Raw genomic sequence first — 21,731 nt, 5'->3', positions numbered from 1 at the left:
CTCCGAGCCCCGGGCCAGGCCCTGCACCGCCCCCGGCTGCAGGGAAACCCCCCGCGCCGAGGTTGGGGGCGCGGCGCGCGCCAGCAAGTCCCGACTTGTCCGCGGCTGGCGGGCGGGGCAGTGGCGTCACGCGGGGGCGGGGCGTGGGACCCGCCAGGCGGGGGCGGGGCGGGGCGGGGCTGCCGCCGAGCGGGCCCGGGATCTGCCGGGCGGCCTGAGACGCGGCGCGAGCCACATGCGAACGGGTGCCTGGTGGCGGCGGCGGCAGCGAAACCAGCAGCAGCGGCGGCCAGGACGCGGACGCGCCTGCGGCCCGAGGAGCAGCCGAGGCAGCAACAGCAACGGCAACAGCGGCAGCCACTGCAGTTAGAGCAGCAGCAGCAGCAGCAGCCACAGCAGCAGCCGCAGCGAGCGGCGCTCGGCGGGCGCGCCCTCCTGAAGGAAGCCGCCCGCCCCCCATCACCGTCCCCTCCGGCGTGTTCATGCCCCCGGGGTGAGTGTGCGCGCCCCAAGTCCCAGCCAGCGGCGATTGGCCAGGCCGGGTGGGCTCCCTGGAGGAGGTGGCGGGGAGTGCACTCGGAGAGCAGTGGGGGGGCGCTGAGTCCCTACACCGTGCCTCCCTCTCTCCCTGCCCTCCCCACCCCCCATGAGGCTGGTGTCGCTGGGCGGCAGGCACTGAGGGTCCGAGAGCGCAGGTGCCTCAGCGGTCTGACGGGTTTGTTTACAAACAATGGGGTGCGGGCTCGGCAGCGCCCCCTGGCGGCCAGTGCGGCCCCGGGGAAGTGAGTCGACCCGACTGCCCCGGCCCCTGCAGTCCGGGAGGGGCGGGGGGTAGGGGGGGACGGCGTGGAGGGGCGGCCACACCCCGGGCGCGCGCACCCGCCGGGGGTGGCGACAGGGGGCGGCTCGCGGGCCGTGAAGTCTGCGGCTCCTGCGGGCGGGGGCTGCGCCCCAGCAACAGCCTGTTATTGGCCCCGCGCTCGCCTGGCGGGCGGGGCGGGCGCACGTGGCGGCGGCGGGGGGCTGTGACAGCGCAGGGGGGCGTCTGGGCCCGCCGTGGGAGCGCGCGTGTGCGGGGTTGTGGATCTGCAGGTGTCTCGCCTGGGTGTGTGCGTGTGTCTGGCTCCGAGTTTGTGCTGGGGTCTGCAGGGAGTGCTTGTGTCAGTCCCGGGGAATGGTGGGGCTGTGGCCCGTCGTGGTGTGCGCGCCGTCCCCATGCGTGTTTGTGTGGGGTTCTGTCTGTGTACGCCGCGCCTGAAGGCGGGTGCCCTGTTTATGTGTGGTGTACCTGTGTTGTGTCCTCTGTGAGAGTTGTCTGTGTGTGCTGTTTGGGGGTGATTCTATGGGTCTGTATTGCCTGCCTGTGTTATAGTGTGTGGTTGTAGTGTGTTGGTGTGTTGCTTGAGTGAGCTGTTTGTGTTTACATGTGTGTGTCTTGCCCGATGTGCTGTGTTTGTGTGTGCTTGTGTGTCTTGCCTGTGTGTACTGTCTGTGACTGTCTGTGTATATCTCCAGGGCATGTGGCTCAGCTAAGCGTTTGTGATGGTGTGCCTGCCCAGTGCCGATGTGTTTTCTCTCCAGGTGTCTGTGTGAGTTCTGCGTGGTGTGTGTGTCTGTGTGTGTGTGTGTGCTGGGGGTTGTCTGGTCTGTGTTTGCCTTGTGTGTCTGGCATCGGCGTCTGGGAATTGAGGAGCTGGGCTCTGGGGGGTCTGAGCAGAGCAGTCAGTGGATGTTGCTGGCAGCCTCTTGTATGGGGCTGTGTCTGAGCCCGTGTGTGTGTGTGTGTGTGTGTGTGTTGGGTCTGAGGGGCTTGTCTCTGATCGGCTGGCTCATGTGTGTCATGTGGGCTGCGTGTGTGTAGTGTTTATGTCAGTCACGTGAGACCAGTGTTTTCTGTGGGTGCTTTAGGTGTGCGCGCTGCCAGGGCAGTGTAGGATTAGAGTTAGCTGTAGTGTGTGTGTGTGTGTGTGCGCGTGCGCGTGCACGCGTGCATTTGCGCGTGTGTCCGGGGCTGACAGTTGGTGATGGTGTTTGCAGGTTGGGGGAGGAGGGAGGGTTGATGTCTGCTGTTCTGCTGTTGCGTCTCTGTGTTGTTGCCGGCATGTGGTGATGCATCTGGGTCTGATGACATGTGTCTGTGTGTGCCAGCTTTACATGTGTCCTGGGGTCTGAGAGTTGGTGACAAGTGGGTGTGTTTCGGTTGTGTCAGTCCATGTGTGTGTCCATGGAGGTCTGTTTTGTGTTGATATGTGTGTGAGTCCTGAGGTGTGTAGGTCTTATCTATCGCGTGTGTGTTGTCGGGAGGGGCATGTGTGTTTGAGAAGTGTGGCAGTGCCTATTTGGTGTGTGTTTCTGTCTGTGCTTGTGATGGCTGCATAGTGTGTACGTATGTGTCTGTGGGCCTATTAACAGTGGCTCAGCGGGTGAGATCCTGACAGTTTGTATATGTGTGTGTATGGGGTGGAGGGGATGGGTTGTGCCGGCCAGTATGCCTTGTGTGGATAGTTCTTCCTGTGGTCTGTGTGTATGTGTGTGTCCACGTTTTGGTCAGTGTTTGTATGTGTGTGTCCTGGGACATCTCAATGTTTTTGTGCAAATGGGAGACGAGGTGGGAGGTCTGGCTGGCCAGTCCTGCGTTAGCCTTTGTGTGTTGTGTACCCTCCACACACACCCCTTTGGGTCCTGTGTGAGTCCCCTTGTGTGTTGCGAGGCATCACAGTGCCTGGCTGCCCTCCCTGTGTGCCCATCACTGTGTTCCGGAAGTTAATCCCACCAGCCCAGGCCCTGTGTGAGTCCCACGTTGGGTGAGTTTGTGTTGCGGGGCTGTCAGCCCTCATACACACACACACGCCTGACAGACCCACAAGTCTGGGGTCCTGCCTGAGCCCTTGTCCTTGCTGTGACAGCCATCCTGTGCCTCCTTGTCCCTCATGTGTGCCCATCACCATGTGCACGGGAGGCTATTCCGGCCAGCCCAGGCCTCGGGTCAGCCCCTGCGGAAGGGTGTGTCTTGAGGGGCCATCACACACACCTACGGTCCCCTCCGTCTGGGCCCTGCGTGTGTTGTGGGCGCCAGCCCTGGGCTGCCTGGCCTGCCATGCGTACAGGAGTGGGGTGCCCTGTGTACCCCGGGTGGGGTGGGTGCGTCGTGGGGCCCTAGCGCCCCCTGCACTTCCCGGCTGACCGCACCCCTCTGCCCTGTCCTGCAGGCCCCAGGGAGCGCCATGGCCCGAGCACGCCAGGAGGGCAGCTCTCCCGAGCCCGTAGAGGGCCTGGCCCGCGACGGCCCGCGTCCCTTCCCCCTCAGCCGCCTGGTGCCCTCGGCCGTATCCTGCGGCCTCTGCGAACCCGGCCTGCCTGCCGCCCCCGCCGCCCCCGCCCTGCTGCCCGCCGCCTACCTCTGCGCCCCCACCGCCCCGCCCGCCGTCACCGCCGCCCTGGGGGCCCCCCGCTGGCCTGGGGGTCCTCGCAGCCGGCCCCGAGGCCCGCGCCCCGACGGTGAGTGCCCGCCCCGCACCAGGGATGCTGGGAGCCGGGAAAGAGAGACACGGAGGAACCGGAGAAGTGGGAGCGAGTGGGGGGAGGTGGCGAGCCGGCCGGGCCACGGGGAGGGTGTGGCCAGTGTGGTCTTTGTGTTGCAAGAAGCAGGAAGACTGAGTGGGAGGCAGGGGGTGGGGGGAGGCCGAATGGGAAGTCCCTCCTGGAATCTGACTGCAGTCCCCGAGTTGCAGCCCACGGCCTTTTGCAGGCCTGGGGCAACAGCTGTTTCCAAGCCCCCTTCTCCCGGTCTGGGTCCCCTGAAGCCCCCTGAGGACTGTAGTTGGAGAGAGTAGGCAGAGATGACTGTCACTTCTGGACATTGGGGAGGGGTCGAGGGTGGCCTTTTGCCTTTTATCTGCATCTCTTTGGCCAGGGGCCGCCCTCTCTGCAGTCCGGCCGGAGGAAGGAGAGGGGGAGGGGCAATGGTATGGGGAAAGGGTGGGAGACGGGTCTTGGGGAGGGAAGGGTTAAAGGTCCCCTGCCTGATGGGCTGTTAACTCCGTGGTGCCCGGCTAGCCCCATCCCAGCCGGCACACTCGGTGGCAATGGAAAGATTGTCCCGGTTTCCCTCCCCACCCCGTCCCCGGACCCCAGAGAGATCAGGAGAGAGAAAACTTCCCCGGCTCTGTTCCCTGGCAGCAGAGGCAAGAGGAGACCCGATTTCTAGACCAGAGTCACGGGTGTGGAAACTGAGGCCCTGATTTTAGGTCTCAGGGATCCCTCGTGCCAGGACCTGGCGTGACAAAAGGGCGGAAGAGACGTCAGGGGAGCTCAGAATGTGCGTGTGGGGAGGAGGCAGGAAGGCATCTCCTGCATCCCAGCCCCCAGGCCCCTGCTCAAAGGCAGCCACAGTCTGGCCTTCTGGTTTCCAGGCCTCGGCCACATCCGGGGGTGTGGCTTCACTGTGGTTGGACACTAGAGGGCAGGAGACCTGAGGCTTGTGACTCTGGGTGTAGTCAGTCACCGTAGCCCTGTGTGACCTTGGGCCACTTCTTAGGGTGAGCCTCAGTTTCCCCATCTGTTGAGTGGAGCAGTCAAAATTTGGCACCGTTTTGGAAGGGAAGTATTTAGGTAGGATAAGAGGAAGCACTTCCAGACTAACACGGGTAGTGAGGTGGTAGCTGGCTAGACAGGTGACCCCAGGAAGGCCTCCCCAGGACTTCTTTTTTGCCTGGGGAGTAGGAGCTGAGAAATCTGGCTCTTAAAGGGGAAAACAGAATCTCTAAAATGAGGTGGGAAGCAGGAGAGAAATCAGGCGGCTGGAAAAGGGAGAAGTAGACCCTGGATAACTGGTCCCTCCGGGACACCTCAGGGCCTAGAGGGGTGGTGGGTGTGACCACGGCCCTCGGCTTTTCCCAGGTCCTCAGCCCTCACTCTCGCCCGCGGAGCAGCACCTGGAATCGCCAGTGCCCAGCGCCCCGGGGGCCCTGGCGGGCGGCCCCACCCAAGCGGCCCCAGGAGTCCGGGGGGAGGAGGAGCAGTGGGCCCGAGAGATCGGGGCCCAGCTGCGGCGGATGGCGGACGATCTCAACGCGCTGTACGAGCGGCGGGTGAGTGCTGGGGGAGGGGTAGACGGCAGGTGGGACTTCCCGCCGGGGAGGGGCCTGCGGCGGCCCAGCCAGATGTGCGGCAGCTGCCGCCCTGCGCGGCGGGGTCGCGCTGGGGACAGGCAGGTGGGAGGGGCGGCGTGTCCGCGGAGCCGCCGTAGGGCTAGGGCCCGCGCCGCGGCTGTCACGGCCCGGGGGAGGGCCGGGGCCGGGGTATCTGCGAGCCCTGCTGCGCGCCCGGGGTCCGCGGCCGCGGGGACTGAGGGCGGCGCTCGACTGAGCAGCTCATATATCCCAGGCTATTTATAGCCGGTGAGTCAGCAGCGGCGGCGCGGCCGCGCCCGCCCCTCCCACCCGCCCGCGCTGCTGCGGCGCGCCGCCCCGCTTCCCGGGCGGCCCGGGGGCAGGCCCGGGAGCCCCGCCCCGCCCCGCCTGAAGCACCGCCCCGTTGGAGGCCCCGCCCCCAAGGCCCACAGCCAGGCCTCTCATTAAAACAAAATATTTGAAGCCTGCAGCAGTGAACAGGGAATAACAAACACCAGGGCGCCCACCACCCAGATCTGTCCAACCTGAACATTACACCCACACTGCTTGCTTATTCAAAGAAAAAACAAAAACCGGATGTTGTGAAGCTCCTTGTTTCCCTCCCTGACCCTCTTCCCCTCACCCCTTCCAAAGGAAACCTCTCAAACCTTTCAAATTGGCCTGTCCATTCCTCTGCAGGTGTTGATTCTTTTACTACATATTTACCAGGCCACAAACAATGCTTAGGATTGTGGGGCGTTTCAGACTTAATATACGTGATATAGTATGTGTTCCTCTCCAAACTCCCCGCTTCTCAGTGTTATGCTTCAGATTCATCCATATGGGCAAAGGAGCTTTAATTCATTCATTTTCACGGCCATGTAGCATTTTATTGGATTGACTTGTAGTATCCTTGTTCATTTTCTCATTGGTGGGTATTTAGGACTTTCCAGAAATGTCTCAAAATTTTATTTATTTATTTTTGTTTGTTGGTTGGTTTGGGTTTTTTTTTTTTTTTTTGGCTCTTCCAAAAAATAGACATCTCCAGGTGCACGCATGTGTCTCCAGAGCAGATACCTGGCTGGTCTGCCGGCCCTCAGCCTTAGTAAATGATAGCCTGCTCACCAAGGTGACTGTGCCAGGTGGCACTCCACAACAGTGTAACAGCGGCAGGCTTTTAAATTTCTGCCAATCTGATGTGCCCCCTTGGCCACCTTCTCCTGGCTGCAAAGTTTAGTGGGGAGTGATAAGGAGGCAGGCTGGTACCAGGCAGCCCACCCCCAGCCACCCATTAGGATCATTAGGATGGTTTATCTGACCTTCTTGTTCACATCTGTAAAATGGGTTTCTCCTTCCCACCTTGTGGGGATGAGATTAGGTGGGCCCTGCTAATTAGCACCGGATTTAGCCCTGCATTCAGTACAGGGAGTGGAGAGTACTACAGATATTCATAAGTTTTTTAGTATTGTTAATTTTTATTGGTGGGAAGCCTTTTCTTGTATCTAGCTTCCTTCGTTTCTAACACTGTGGAACTGAGATGGTCCTAGAGGCTACCCCCAGCCTTCATCCTGCCACTGAGGAAAGGTTAGCTTTACCTCGACATACTTCCGTGCAGCTTCAGCGCAGATGGTGAACCATTCCCAGTTCTTCCACAGATTGTTCTAGAATTGCTGAGACTATGGGCTCCCTGCTCCCTTCTGTGTGGCTCACCAGCCTTTTATAGGAGGGCAGATGGGCTGCAATCCAGCCCCACCCCTCAGCCCCGTGTGACTTTGGTTGGGTAACTTTCTCATCTGGAGACCAGGGACTAGGAGACCACAGCTAATATGTGCAGGCCCTGTGCTGAAGACACTGTCTGCATCCCTTCCGTCCTAGTCTCATGTTCCAGAGGACCTTGGCCCAAGGTGGGCAGAGAAATGTATCTGGACCCGATGAACAATAATAATAGTACCGACCTCAGAGAGTTGGTTGAGGGCGTAGCTCACTCTTAGAACCGTGCCTCGTTCCTCGCTGCCCTTCGACCCGACCACCTACGCGCCCCCATCTCAAGCCCACTCTAACTTGGTCTTCGCTCTCTTTCCCTAGAGACAAGAGGAGCAGCAGCGACACCGCCCCTCCCCCTGGAGGGTCCTGTACAATCTCATCATGGGACTCCTGCCCTTACCCAGGGGCCGCGGAGCCCCGGAGATGGAGCCCAATTAGGTGCCTGCACCCGCCCGGTGGACGTCGGGGACGTGGGGGGCAGGATCCTCCCACCTCCTGACGCCCTGGCCAGTGCGGGGGACTTTTTCTGCACCATGTAGCATACTGGACTACCAGCCCTGCCTATCCCAGGGGCGGGCCAGGGCAGCCACTCCAGACCCAGCCCCGGCCTAGCCTGGGGGGCACTGACGGAGATGTGGACTCCTGGGTCCCTGGCTGAGGAGCCAGGGGAGAGAGGGCTGACGGACTCAGCGTCTGAAGGCGGCGGTGACCGAGGCGGTGGGGACTGAGCCGCCTGCCTCTGCCGCCCATCACCATCTCAGGAAAGGCTGCTGGTGCTGGCTGCCCGTTCCAGCTGCAGGGGTGACACTGGTGGGGGGGGGGTCTCTCTCTCTCTCCCAGTGCTCCTTCACTTTGGGCCTGGCCTCAGGCCCCTGGTGCTTCCCCCCCTCCTCCCGGGGAGGGGGCCCGTGAAGAGCAAATGAGCCAAACGTGACCACTAGCCTCCTGGAGCCAGAGAGTGGGGTGCGTCTGACGGCCGCCCCAGCCCAGCGCCCAGCCATCTTCCCTGAGCCAGCCGGCGGGTGGTGGGCATGCCTGCCTCACCTTCATCTGGGGGTGGCCAGGAGGGGCCCAGACTGTGAATCCTGTGCTCTGCCCGAGACCACCCCCCGCCCCCCCATCAATCCCATTGCATAGGTTTAGAAGAGAGCACGTGTGACCACTGGCATTCATTTGGGGGGTGGGATATTTTGGCGGAAACCGCCCCAGCCTTAGTCCCCAGGGCGAAGCGCTGGGGGGAAACGGGGAGTCAGGGAGGGGGGGAATCTCAGAAGAGGGAGGAGTCTGGGAGCGGGGAGGGATGGCCCAGCCTGTAAGATACTGTATATGCGCTGCTGTAGATACCGGAATGAATTTTCTGTACATGTTTGGTTAATTTTTTTTGTACATGATTTTTGTATGTTTCCTTTTCAATAAAATCAGATTGGAACAGTGGATACTCTTCCTGCTCTCCTTCCCTGCAGAGGGGCCTGCGCAGAATCTGTGAGCCCTGTCTCGGAGGAGGTGCGGGGCAGTGCGCACATCACCCTGAGGTGTCTGTCCTTGTGTTTAAAGGACGGCTCCGGGGGACTTCCCTGGTGGCGCAGGGGTTAAGAATCCGCCTGCCAATGCAGGGGACACGGGTTCGAGCCCTGGTCCAGGAAGATCCCACATGCCACGGAGCTACTAAGCCCGTGCGCCACAACTACTGAGCCCGAATGCCACAATTACTGAAGCCTGCGCGCCTAGAGACCGTGCTCTGCAACAAGAGAAGCCACTGCAGTGAGAAGCCTGCGCGCCGCAACGAAGAGAGTAGCCCCTGCTCGCCGCAAATAGAGAAAGCCCGCGCGCAGCAACGAAGCCCCAATGCAGCCAAAAATAAATTTAAAAAATTAAAAAAAAAAAAAATGGACAGCCCCGGTGCCACTGTGTGCACCCAGCCTTCATGCACCCCTCGTCAGCTCCCACTAAAAGCTAAGCCCCTGAGGACAGGGCCTTTTTGGGTGTTTTCTCCTCACTTTATCCCCACTGGATAAAGTATGTCAGGGGGGCTCGATATTTACGGAATAAATGAATGACCTATAACTTACTCAGAAGTCCCACTGGGAGGAGTCCTGGGGAACTGTCGGTCATGAGACGGACCTGGTCCCTGCCCTCAGGGAGACAGAGGTGACATCTGGGATCAAGGTGAAACTTCACCCATGTAGCCACCCTAGCATACTCTTAACCGTAAGGCCTAGCATTAAAAACCTGTGTTGAATTAATACAAGAAGGGGAGGGAATTCCCTGGTGGTCCAGGGGTTAGGACTTAGTGCTTTCACTGTCAAGGGCCCAGTTTCAATCCCTGGTGGGGGAACTAAAATCCTACAAGCCACGCGGCGTGGCCAAAAAATTAAAAAACCAGACAAGAAGGGGAGCTTCTACCATGATCTTCGGGAAAATAGGGCAACCAGCCAAATGCTTCCCCTGTGTTGTCTTCCATACAGGACTGCCCCAGACAGAGGTTCAGACCCAGCTCTGCCCCTTCTCCTGGCTGTCCTCACTGGTAAAGGGGCAGTTCAGAGGCGATGGCCCTTCTAAAAGGCCAGGCCGAGGGAAACGGGAACCATCATTTTGGAGAGGAATTTGGCAAAACTTTGAGGATGTACATACCTATGGCAGCAAGTGCCTTCCTGGGTGTGTCTCCCTTAGAAGTGAACGTGCACAGGTGTCCAAGAGTTGGCAACGCGCAAAGCCACCACCTAGGTACCAACAGCGGTTGGAAGGGTAAATCAAGTCTGCTGTTGTACAACAGAACAATAGCAGTGAACTGGAATGAACTAGAACTTTATCCCTATGAATAAACAACAAATAATAGTGAGCGAGAACAGCAAGTAGCAAAATGATGGTGGGTACTGGGTGTATATCCTATGATATTATTCCATATTTTCGTCATGCTTACATACCTGTGCATGGGGCCCAAGGCCCTGAGGTGGGGTGGGAGGTGGTGTGCCCACCCAATCGTCTGGCAGGGAAGCTCTACTTGGTCCTCACTGCTCCCCTGGCAAAGAATGCACCCTCCTCCTGCCACCAACAGCCTCCCCTGTCCAGGAACAGTTTGCTGAACTAATTTTTTTTTTCTTTTGGCCGTGCCACACAGCTTGTGGGATCCCGATTCCCGGACCAGGGATTAAACCCAGGCCCCCTGTAGTGGAAGCCCCGAGTCCTAACTACTGAACTGCCAGGGAATTCCTGTCGCTGAATCATTGATCTGGTTGGATTAGGTCACGATTTTATTGTTTTATCTTCGTCAGATTTTTGTTTCTGCTTCCTCTCTCCTGCCTTCTCTTGGATTATTTGAATACTTTTTAAGAATTCTTTTAAATGTATCTTTTGGTGTTTCAGCATTTTTTTAGGACTGCTCTAGGGATTACAAACTCATCCTTAACCTATCTGCTATGTGTCTATTGTACCACATCACTTACAATACAGAAGCTCTGCCACTGCACATCCCTGCTGACCCTCTACTTCTCCATGAAATGATGGATTTCATGCTATAGTTGTCATATGGATCACATCTGCACACCTTAACTTCCACAGGACATGTATTAACTTTCGCTTTATTTATTTATGTATTTATTTTTGGCCGCTCTGTGCACGTGGGATCTTCCCAGACCAGGGCTCACGCCCGTGTCCCCTGCATTGGCAGGTGGATTCTTAACCACTGTGCCACAAGGGAAGCCCTGTATTTTCTTTTTAATAGAACCAAACCTACCATTTTTAAGGACTGAAAGTGGGGAATTCTACCCTATCATCCAGGTTGGAGGGAAAGAAGCAGAGACCCAGGGATAATCAAGGCCAAGAGAAGGCCACATTTTGTTAGCAAAGTCCAAAGGGCTCCCAGAAAAACAAAGGAGGGGTCAGTTGTTCAGAGGGAAAGGAAACACCTGAAGTCACCTGTGTGGCCTTCGCTCTTGGAACCCAGGTGCCGAGTGGTTCTGCAACGTAGCAGAGTCAAGGCTCAGAGGACCTGGCAATGAAGCCCTCAGCTAGTACACTGCCACCTGCAAACCGTGCATCCTCCAGCAAGGTAATCCCAGACTTGAACTGACAAGGCTTCCAAGACACAGTGAGAAAAAGCAAAATGCAGAAAAATCGTTATTTTGTGAATCTGCGTAATAGCAGCTAACACTGAGCGATTTCTACTCAAAGAATATATTCAGTCATTTAATCCCAACATAATCAGAGGAATGTTCTATTACCATCTTACAGATGGGGCGACTGAGGTACAAAAACGTCACTTGCCCAAGGTCATGTGGCTAGGTGGTAGAGTCCAGGTTTGAACCTGACAGTCTGGAAGGATTCCCTCTCAGTGGCTGCCAGGGTGCCCCCTGGGAGGTAAATATGAAAAGGGATACAGCTAACATTTACAAAAAGCATCTCACATTTCTCTCCAAAATCAAGTTTAGCTGTTAAGTCAGCTCCTCCTGCTATGTGGCCAACACTGAGCTGACAGGCATGGGAAGAGGAATCTTTTGACTCTTAGACTTGTACAAATATTGCTTGAATGTTTATTACTAGAAGCTTAAAAACAAAAGCCACTCCCTTCTGGACTCAGCTGAAGGCTGAGCACCTGGGCCTGACTGATGGTTTTCAGGGGTGACTCCTAGGTCTCAGGACCTTGGGAAGGAAAAGCCAGAGTTTTCTTGTCTTCACCAAGATCACAAGAAGCTGAGCCACTGAATGAATGTTTACTAGGTGCCCTGTACAGAAGCCTTCCCCGTCTGCCCACATTCCACCCCTGATTTGTTGGGTGAGGCTCTTTCTTCGCCTGCAATATGGGCACGACAGTATCTACCCTCATGGAGTTGCTGTGAGGATTCAAACCATTTAGCTAAAGTACAAGTATTTTGAAAGGTATCAGGCAAGCAGTGTGAGCATGTTAGCTATTATTAAACTCTTTTGCTTGCCAACTACAACCTAAACTTCCGTTTCCCCACCTGTAAAGGGGCAAATAGGTGCTACCTCAATAGATATATTTATACTTACCAAAAAGAAAAAAAAAAAAAAAGCAAGAAACTGACAAAAAGGGTCTGCACTGCAAAGGGAAATCATGGAACGTGGGGCTGCGATGGGACCAAGAGCTTTTTTTTTCATTTTGAGTAACACCTGTTCACTAGAACGTTCTGTCTGAAACTTCAACCATTGAGCACCTAACGAAGTTTGGCTACTACACATACCAGAGACAAGAGAAGTGGGGTAGAGAGTAGAGAAGGCTGGCAGCCCCAAAGAGAACCCATTTCCTTTCATTTGCTAACTCCAGCACCCCCAAAATATTTGCTACCTTCTCAGCTCAGATCCCCTTTCTCAAGTGGGCTACGTTATCTCCTGAGGTGCTAGAAACCACAGGATAATCACTGTGGACTTCCTGGAGACTTAGGGAAATCCATTCGTATGATAACACCAACATGTAATATGGGAAAATATGAAATTTGGAGCAAAGAGAATAAAGACATTTCCTGCCCAGGGCTGGCAGCTTCCAGCACCACCCCCCAGGTTCCCAAGGGGTCCTTTCGGGATCACTCAATCTCTGCCATTACAGGTACAGGGGTGGAAAAGTTTGAAAAGCTTCAGAGAAGATTCAACAACAATTTTGTTTTTAATCCATGCAGACCCGCCTGCTCCCCCTTGTGACCAAGGCCCCACATTGCAAAGTAAAGGGTGTAATTAGCTCAAATTTTCTAAGACTCTGCACGATTCATGCAAGGATTCCCTGACTCAACACTAATAGGGCCCAGAAAGGGGCAGCTCCAAAAATGCAGCCCTAGCTTCACCTAGGGTGGGAGCAGAGGTGACCAGGAGGGTTGGGGGAATTGAGTTCTTCCTCTCAGAGGAGATCAGTTTTTTTTTCACTGACTGCAACAGGGCTGAAATAGGAAAGGAGCTGATTTATTCATTCAAACCAGCCAGACGATTTACATCGTGGAAAAGCCAAGTGAGGGTAAGGAGACTTGGAACGTGCTGCTGAGTCAAGACAAACCTGGTGCTCCAACGACTGCTCTGACCCGTCCAGCTGTGGGACTTGGGGCATTTTACTTAAGTGTCACTTAAGCGTTATGAGAACATCGCTCACTTTTTTTAAAATTAAATTTATATTATTTATTTTTGGCTGCGTTGGGTCCTCGTTGCTGCGCGCGGGCTTTCTCCAGTCGCGGTGAGCGGGAGCTACTCTTTGCCGCGGTGTGCGGGCTTCTCATTGTGGTGGCTTCTCTTCTTGCGGAGCACGAGCTCTAGAGTGCGGGGGCTTCACTAGTTGCAGCACGTGGGCTCAGCAGTTGCAGCGCGTGGGCTCAGTAGTTGTGGCACACAGGCTTAGTTGCTCCGAAGCACGTGCAATCTTAGCGGTCCAGGGCTCAAACCCCCGTCCCCTGCACTGGCAGGCAGATTCTTAACTATCACTCACTTTTACTCCTTTTCCACTATTATTACAATTGCTATCCCTGAGAACAGCCACTACTTAACTGAATTATTCAACAGACAATAAGAATCAGAAGCTTCTGCACGCTAGAATATGAGCACTCTCTTGCTGCATTGCCCAGAAAAACCGTGGCAGGAATGGTGACGGAGAGGAGGATCTTTGTGTCATGTTAAAGCATCCAGGGACATTTCTTCAGGTTTAGGCAATTGTTGGATCGCTCCCTGTCAGAGGAAGAAGTTTCTAATGTGGAAGAAAAACAAACAAATCCTAAAGCAAATAACTTTATTTCAATCATTCCTTTTTAAAGAACCAAGGAAATATAGAAAATATAAAAAAAGCACGAACAGCTGCAATTCAGGGGGGTAAATGAAGGGCCGATACAGCCCTTAACACGCGACAGCCTCCAGAGCGAGGGTCGGCACGGCATCGGCGTGGGGCTCCGTGGGAAGGGCGGGCTCCTCTGTCCCAGCTCACGGCCAAGGAGTCAGAATCCCCAGGGGGTGGGACCAGGGAATCTGCCTTTTTAAAACAAGCTTTCCCACTAATATTCCATTTGCAAGGTCTCACCCTCATACCCAAGAGGACTTGGTGATATTTCCTCTCGTCCAAAATCCAGGCTGGAACTCAACTAATCCTAAACTAAAACTCAAGAATAGCACACCAGATGCCACCTGTTGTTTTTCAGAGTCTCAAACTTTGGAGGAAATACATTCCGCCTGCCATGTTTTTTCCTCTCTAAGGGCACCTGTCGGCATTTGGAACTGTGGTTCCACTAGTGTTTCATCGGTCCTAGGTCTTATTCCCCACCTGAAGTCATGCTCCTCTCTGTGTGACATCAGGCGGAGACTAAGGCCAAGAAGGTGGCAAGAGGCTCCTAAGCAACAAGGCGTGCTGGCTCCTGGCCGGGGGGACTGGTGACGCCGTGACGAGGAGTCAGAGGGGGCTGTCAGGTGCTGGCCGCGCAGGCCTGGGACGGGAACGGCGACAGCCAGGACCTACGCCCCTTGCTTAGCAGCCCCTGGTGCTGAGAAGCAGCACATCTGTACGACCTCACTGCTCACAGGAAATGGTTTGCATTGGTTCAATGACTTCACTCTTCCCTCGCCTGGAGAAGGCCGTCACGGGGGAAGGGGACAAGGATCACATGTGAGCGTGCCGCGGGGCAGCATCGCCGCGGCTGCCAAGTCTTGGGTTCACTTGGGGCCAAGGCACTCCACAATCCCGTTCCCCTTCATGCCATCAAAGAAGAAGAAGTTGTTGTGAGGAGGGTCCCTTTGAGACAGGGCCTGGGGAGCGAAACAAGAAGAGGGTTCAGCTCAAGTGCTTTAAAAGGGATAAGATGGAGAAAAGAGAATAAACCCCCAAACTGAAATCTTCTAAAAGCAACGTGGGCAGTGGTTCGCAAGAGACGTTGATTTTGCTCCCCAGGGGCTATTTGGCTATGTTGGGAAACACTTGATTGTAATTGTCATGTCCCTTTGCTCTGTCCCTTACCAGCTGTGTGTCCTTGAGCAGATCATTTAGCCTCTCTGACCTTTACTTTCCCCATGTAAAAGGAAAATAACAAATGTTTTATCCTAGGGATTAAAAAAGATGCTGTACCTCAAATATCTAAAACAATGCCTAACATGGAGAAGCACCGCTTGGCTAACGGCAGTAATAATTATTTATGACTATTCAACTGAGAAAGGCACTGATTCATTCCAACACATCTGAGGCTGCAGCCTCCGTCACCTGGAGGGACACTCACTGATGCAGAAGCGGCGCTTCCACGAGAAGGCAGTGCTGCCTGCCCTCCACAGGACAGGCCAGGGCTGGGGTCCAGAGGGCCTGGGACATGCCAGTCAGCCATGAAAATGATGATTATCTCGTGGGGTTAACAGAAGTTCACAGCACTGTTAGAGATGGAGTTAAGAGTCCCTGAAATTACATGCTGAATCATGTGTGTACCTGTGTGTACTGGGGAAAGGTCCATAGGCGATAGTGGACATTTTCAACACAAGAAGGGTTACCGTTGAAAGAGGAAGACATCACCCACGCAGACTGCTAGGCAGGCTGTCACGGTTTCCGGGAGCACCGTGCTGTCGTCCCTAAGGCGGGACCTCTTTACAAGGTTGGGAGTGTGCTCTAAACATCCCGAACCTCTCCTCCTTGCACTGAGTGCCAATCCCAATCCACTTTCTCATCTGTAAAATGGAGACAGTTATACCTATTCCGAGTGGTTATTCCGGAAATAACCATTCTTCTGAGGAAAATGTATTGAGCGTCTACTCTGTGTTAGGTATTGTGCTAGATATTAAGGATTCTGAAGTCCCTCCCTGCCTGGGGCTTGGATCAGAGGTTTGCTTCTCTGGGCTGGCATATGAAATGGCAAATAAATGGCCCCTGCCTGCTAGGGCCCCTGGTGAGTATGAAATGCGATCAAGCTTGTAACGTGTCGGGCATGTAGTGAATTCTCAATAAATGGGAGCTGCTATGACTAACGGGGGCCAGGGGTCCTTTCCCAATATCTGAGGCCCCAAGCACTCAGCCAGGTGGAAGGGCCCAAGAGCCCACAGGTGGATCTTAGACCCAAGAACCCAAGTTCCAGGAGATGACACAAGGCGTTTTCACGTGGAGCTTGGTAAGGCCGCTGCTGTCACTCTCACCTCTAGTACTCTAGGTGGGGAGACCGACCGCGGACAGTGGGGAGAGAAAAGAAGGATGATTAAACCCAAGGAAGCTGAACATGACAGAGGACATGGATAGAACATGTGGTGTCTGGAATGATGCAAGGAAGGAGGGAAACAAAGATGATTCCAAGGGAACAGACTTATACATTTGCCCCCCCATCTCCCGATGTTTACTTTTTACGGGTGGTCAGGTGGTCCCACCAGGGAAAAGGGGGAGGTCCACGGCCCTCAGATTGCAGGTCTTTACCGCCAGCTGGCCGAAGCTGGAACGGTGTTAAGTAAGGGGGAGTGGCGGGGACAAGACAGCAGGGCATGGGGTGAACATGGGGCAAAAGGTAAAGTGCTTCCCAAGCAAGATGGGGGTAGGAGGAGATTCCAAACACACCCAGCAACCAAGAATGCAGAGTACTCTGGCTATCTGGGATAAACAGAAACAAGATGCTGGGCAACAGCTGTCCCCTGCAGGCAGGAAGGAGGGGGCTGCACTAGAGGTTAGGACTGGGATGCAGAGAAGCCCCTGCACACAGTGGGGTCAAGGCCACCTGCCTGACCCACAATCTCCATCCCACATGAAAAACTCAGGGAGCAGCTTCTCAATGGGAGGTATGGAGGTGAGGCTAAGGGCGCAAGGACGGTGGCTCCGGGTCCACACAGAGCCCCGCTGGACGGGAGGGCCTTTAGGGAGGGCACCTGAGGCCTGATGGCAGAGCACAGGCTCAGAAACCAGGTGGCACGGGCTCGAGTCCTGGCTCCGCCGCTTCTCTGCACCTCAGTGCCTCCTTCATACAGCAGGGATCACCAGCTCCTACCTCTTGGGTTGTTGTAAGGATCAAATGAGTCTATCCACGTAGGGAACACGGTCTCTGTGCGGTAGGTACGCAATGAGCTTTCAATAAATGTTATCTACTATTGTTGTCATCACTGTAGCTACAAAAAATATATTATGTTCCCATTCTCCCCCTTATTTTTCCATCACTGTACTCTTTCCTGCCTCAGAATCCTTCTCAACACAGTCCTCTGGGCAGCCAACTTCTCTGACTGGGGACATAGCTGAACTTTTTTATCAGTCTGGGTTAAGCAGAAGGCATGAGCAAGAAAGCAGGCACAGCATCCCATGCGTCTCCTCTTCTCCCACTGTACCCCCTCAGTGCTCACCCCTACTGCCTATGACATAGAAAGTTAGATTTAGGGCAAGAATTGATCCAGAGAGAAGGATCAGGAAAGAAGAGAGATAAAAAAGGCCTTGAGAGGATGGTGGGACCATCAAATTGAGTCAAATGTTTCCAGAGCAGGACGAAGTAGTGAGAGCTGGTCTCCAAATCATCCTCCTAAGCTCAAACCTGACGTGTAAATGGACGTGGAGAATTATTTGACCAGGCACGACTCTGCTCCATGAAAGAAAAGGACACCCCATCACTGCAAGTCCACTAAAGCAGTTAAGAACCTGCAAAAGGCAAATTCAATATCTTTGGGCAAATATCAAAGTCCCCAAAGAAAGTAAAATACATTTGGGGGTATGCTATAGTTCTGGCAACTCAAACGTTCCAGAAGAGACTCAAAAGGCTGTGCTAGTTACTTGGTTACCTCATGACCCTACATGAAATGCTTCCCTTCTGAGAGGGACAAAGACACCTGCCTAACGTGGGCACAGGTCACCCTGGATAGAGCCTTGTGGGGCTCCTGGCACAGTGCACGGGCTCCACTGGTACTGATCTCTCCCTGCCCTATACACGCCTATGGTGTGTGCAGTAACGAGAGGGTGCTTTGACGCCACGGCCATGGGTGGAGAGAAACTGTGAAGCAGAGGTGGAGAAGCACGGGTCGTGGAATCCCTGCTCTGGGCCTCGGTGTCCACCCCCTAAATGGGGGTCAGGACAGGGCCCATTTCATAGAGCTGTAAGAGGCAGAATACCTGACAAATATCATAAGCACCAGATAACTGGTTGGTATAGTTAGGGGACGGTGCACAGCACCTCATGGGCTCTTTGTCCAGCTCTGAGTAGGCAGGCACTCAAAGATCATTTGCTGCAGGCCCACCTGGATGGGCTGGAGAGGAGGATGGGGTGGAAAAAGGAAGGAAGGAAGGGAATGGGGAGGGCAGGAGACAGGGTGAGTGGAGTCAGAGAAGCCAGGCAGCTCTCTAAGACAGTCCTGGGTTCTCTCTGTTGGCATATCCAAGGTCATGGTGCGGAGGGTCAACGATTTTCTATGCCACAGTGACTTTTTACCTTCACAATTTCCTGGGCCAGGATCCCTCCAACCACTGCACACACTGGGGCCATCTCAGAGAAGCAGTACCTAAAAGAGAAGACAAATGAAATGGAGCACCGAGGAACAGGAAGGCTGGTAAGGACATCTGGAAAAGGTCAGTAGTGGGTTCATCTGAATGAAAACATCTCCTACCAGGAGGAGTCAATTCAGACAGCAATGCTAATGCTGGCAACTAGGTGTGAAAATTAAAACTGATCCAGGTTAGTGTAGGTGGCTGGGAATGACCTCTGAACCTTGGCAGGCAAGAATTGTTTCACAACTTTTTTTTTTTTTTTTAAAGTTAAAGGAAAGGCTATATCTGTGCGTCCTAAAAATAAAGTCCTACAAATATCAGATGTTTCAGTGCCCTGGTCACATTCTCGCAATTCTCTCCTGACCCACAATGGGCAGTGGGTTCTATATGCTATTCCCAGACAAATGTCAGGAGTAGGCCTGTGTTAACATGCAGGAGGCATGGGAAAGTCGGGGCCTGAGATTAAAGCACGGGAGCAGAAAAAAGCCTTCACTACCCACGTAGATACCAACCCTTCCGGGCCAGGATGGGCATCCAGAGGACAAATTTTAGCTAATATTGTCACCTGCCCCAATCACCCATCCTGGGCAGCCAAACGCTTTCTCCCCCCACCTCCCCAGAGGAACCATGCCTCGCCAGTTCCCATCCCTGAACACAAAGGGGTTTTTTAAATGAGCAAATTGAGGTGCAGGCAAGTTAAAAGGAAAGCTTCCCTATGGAACCCTACCACAAGGAGACCACCTCCCATCTTCTTGGTTTGGTACACACCCTTCTAGACATTTTTAAAAGGGCACATATCTAAATATATATAATTTAAAACCCAAGTCATAGCAGCTATTATTCATTGTGCCCTGTAACCTGCTGATGGATATTTAAGCTGTTCAACATTGTGACCATACATCTTGGCAGTGGTGTCCAAACAATTCCTTACGGCAAATTCCCAAATATAGAATTGTTGAGTCCTGATACATGTTGCCAAAATGCCCTCCAGAAAGGCTATACCCATTCAGCTCGCATCAACTGTGCTTGGGGATGCCCATCTCCTCACCCCCTGGCCGGGCCCAGCACTCCCATCTGTCCATCCACAGAGGCAGCTCTTCCTCCCGCGTACCAAGGTCCACTGCAGAACTATAAAATACACAGAGAACTATACCAAAGCGAAACTAGTCACCAGAATTCTACTACTCAAAGACAGTCAAAGGTGGGAATATTTTTCCTTTAAAAAAAATTCACCTATATTCTATGTGATCGTACTATATAAATTTAACATTCTGCTTTTTTTTTTTATCATCTCAACAAAATGCTAGCAAACCAAACCAGCAACATATAGACACATGATCACTTCAACAGACACAGAAAAAGCATGACACAAAATCCAGCACCTCTTCAAGATAAAAACACTCAACAAACTGGGAAGAGAAGGAAATTTCTTTAAACTGATAAAGGGCATCTACGAAAAATCCACAGCTAACATCTTACTTAACGGCAAAAGACTGAAAGATCAGGAACAAAACAAGGATGTCTGCTATCACCACTTCTATTCAACATTGTACTGGAGGTTCTAGCCAGGGCATTTAAGGAAGGAAGGAAAAAGAAATAAGGGGCATCCAGACTGGAAAGAAGAAGTAATATATATATTCATAGATGACATGATTTGGTATATAGAAAATTCGAAGGAAACCACAGAAAAATTATTTGAACTATTAAATTCAGCAAGGCTGCAGAAGACAAGATTAACATACAAAAATCAATCTATTTCTATACATAAGCAATGAACATCCTTAAAATGAAATTAAGAATTTGACTTACAATAGCATCCAATAGAATAAAATATTTCAGAATAAATTTAACAATAAATGTGTAAAACTTATACTCTGAAGACTACAAAACATTGTTGAAAGAAATAAAAGACTTAAATAAATGGAAAGATATCCCCAAGTTCATGGATCAGAAGACTTAATATTGTTAAGATGGCAATACTCTCCAAATGTTACTGGAACAACTGGGTCTCTAAAGGCAAAAGAATTAATGTGGACCCCTATTTCACATCATGTACAAAAGTTAATTCAAAAATGGATCACAGACCTAAATGCAAAAGCTAAAACTGTAAAACTCTTCAGACGAGAACATACATGTAAAAACGGGGGGAAAAAAGATAAATTATATTTCATAAAAGTTAAACATTTCTACTTCAAAGGATACTATCAGGAAAGTGAAAAGACAACCCACAGAATGGGAGAAAATTTTTACAAATCATGTATCTGACAAAAGGACTTGTATCCAGGGACCCCTTACAATTTAACAATAAAAAGATAACCCAATTTAAGAATGGGCAAATGATCTAAATAGACATTTCTCTAAGAACATACACAAATGGCCAGTAGGCACATGCAAAGATGCTCTACATCATTAGTCATTAGCGAAATGCAAATCAAAACCACAGTGAGCTGCAACTCATTACCCACTAACACTGAAACAGACAGACAATAACACTTGTCGGCAAGGATGTGGAGAAACTGGAACCTGGATAAAGTGCTGGTGGGATGGTAAAGTGGTGTGCCCACTGTGAAAGAGAGTTCAAATTGTTAAACAGAGTTACCGTATGAGCCATCAATTCTACCCTTTGGTATACATATCCAAGAGAAATGAAAACTTATGTTCACACAAAAACACATGAATGTTTATAGTGGCTTTAGTCACAACTGCCAAAAACGGGGAACAACCCAAATGTCCTTCATCTGGTGCATAAACTGTGGTACATCCATACAGTGGACTACTATTTGCAATAAGAAGAAATGAGCTATTGATTCATACAACATGGATGAATCTCAAAGGTATTAGGCTAAGGGAAAGAAGCCAGACTCGAAAAGACTACACATGCTGTATGATTCCATTTATATTACATTATTGAAAAAGGCAGAACTACAGGGACAGAGAACAGGTCAGTGGTTGCAGGTAGGGAAGGGGTTGATTACTCCAAGGCAGCATGAGGGAATTTGGGGGGTGTGTGTGTGACAAAACTTTTCCGTATCTTGTTTGTGGTGGTAGTTATACAACTCTGTGTCTTCGTAAAATTTTATGGAACTTTAAAACAAAACACACAAACAACACACAGAACTGCATAACAAAAAAGAATAAATTTGACTGTATGTAAATTAAAAAAAAAAAAAAACCACCATGAGGAAACAAGAACAAATTTCACTGTATAAGTCTAAATAATAAAAACTAAACAAGACAAAAACAAGCATCATCTCAAGACATAATCAGACAAGTTCAGAATATGGGATATTCTACAATATAACTGGCCTGGACTCCTAAAAAAAAAAAAAAAATAGGCGGTAAACTGTTCTAGATCAGGAGTTGGAAAACTTTCTTTGTAAAGAACCAGACATTAATATTCTGCTTTAAAGCCGAATAATTTTTTGGCTTTATAGGCCATATGGTCTCTGTTTAAACTCTTTGTA

At 52.4% G+C, this 21,731-nt stretch overlaps 2 protein-coding genes across 3 annotated transcripts in view; one reads left to right on the top strand and one right to left on the bottom strand.

The window, feature by feature from the left end:
• The first annotated feature begins 404 nt into the window (after window positions 1–404).
• BBC3 (BCL2 binding component 3) lies at window positions 405–7,403 on the top strand. Of its 2 annotated transcripts, none has more exons than XM_061174289.1 (4): window positions 405–493; window positions 3,210–3,498; window positions 4,900–5,090; window positions 7,197–7,403. In XM_061174289.1, the coding sequence occupies exons 2-4, from the start codon at window positions 3,225–3,227 to the stop codon at window positions 7,311–7,313; spliced, it is 582 nt and encodes a 193-aa protein (XP_061030272.1). In that variant the 5' UTR covers window positions 405–493; window positions 3,210–3,224; the 3' UTR covers window positions 7,314–7,403. The 2 variants fall into 2 exon arrangements, with proteins under 2 accessions (XP_061030272.1, XP_061030273.1); XM_061174290.1 differs by lacking the exon at window positions 405–493 and adding an exon at window positions 1,025–1,105.
• A 6,173-nt stretch (window positions 7,404–13,576) lies between these two features.
• The window catches only part of SAE1 (SUMO1 activating enzyme subunit 1), a 70,952-nt gene continuing 62,797 nt past the window's right edge, over window positions 13,577–21,731 (bottom strand). Inside the window, exons 8-9 of the mRNA XM_061173451.1 lie at window positions 18,212–18,281; window positions 13,577–14,597 (exon numbers count right to left, since the gene is read on the bottom strand). Of these exons, the coding sequence (XP_061029434.1) occupies window positions 14,505–14,597; window positions 18,212–18,281 (163 nt within the window). The 3' untranslated portion in view covers window positions 13,577–14,504. The remainder of the gene's footprint in view (window positions 14,598–18,211; window positions 18,282–21,731) is intronic.

Source organism: Eubalaena glacialis, chromosome 18, assembly GCF_028564815.1.
Source record: "Eubalaena glacialis isolate mEubGla1 chromosome 18, mEubGla1.1.hap2.+ XY, whole genome shotgun sequence".
Taxonomy (NCBI): Eukaryota; Metazoa; Chordata; class Mammalia; order Artiodactyla; family Balaenidae; genus Eubalaena; species Eubalaena glacialis.
Note: the sequence above shows the minus strand (reverse complement) of the source record. Positions and strands in the feature narration are given on the sequence as shown.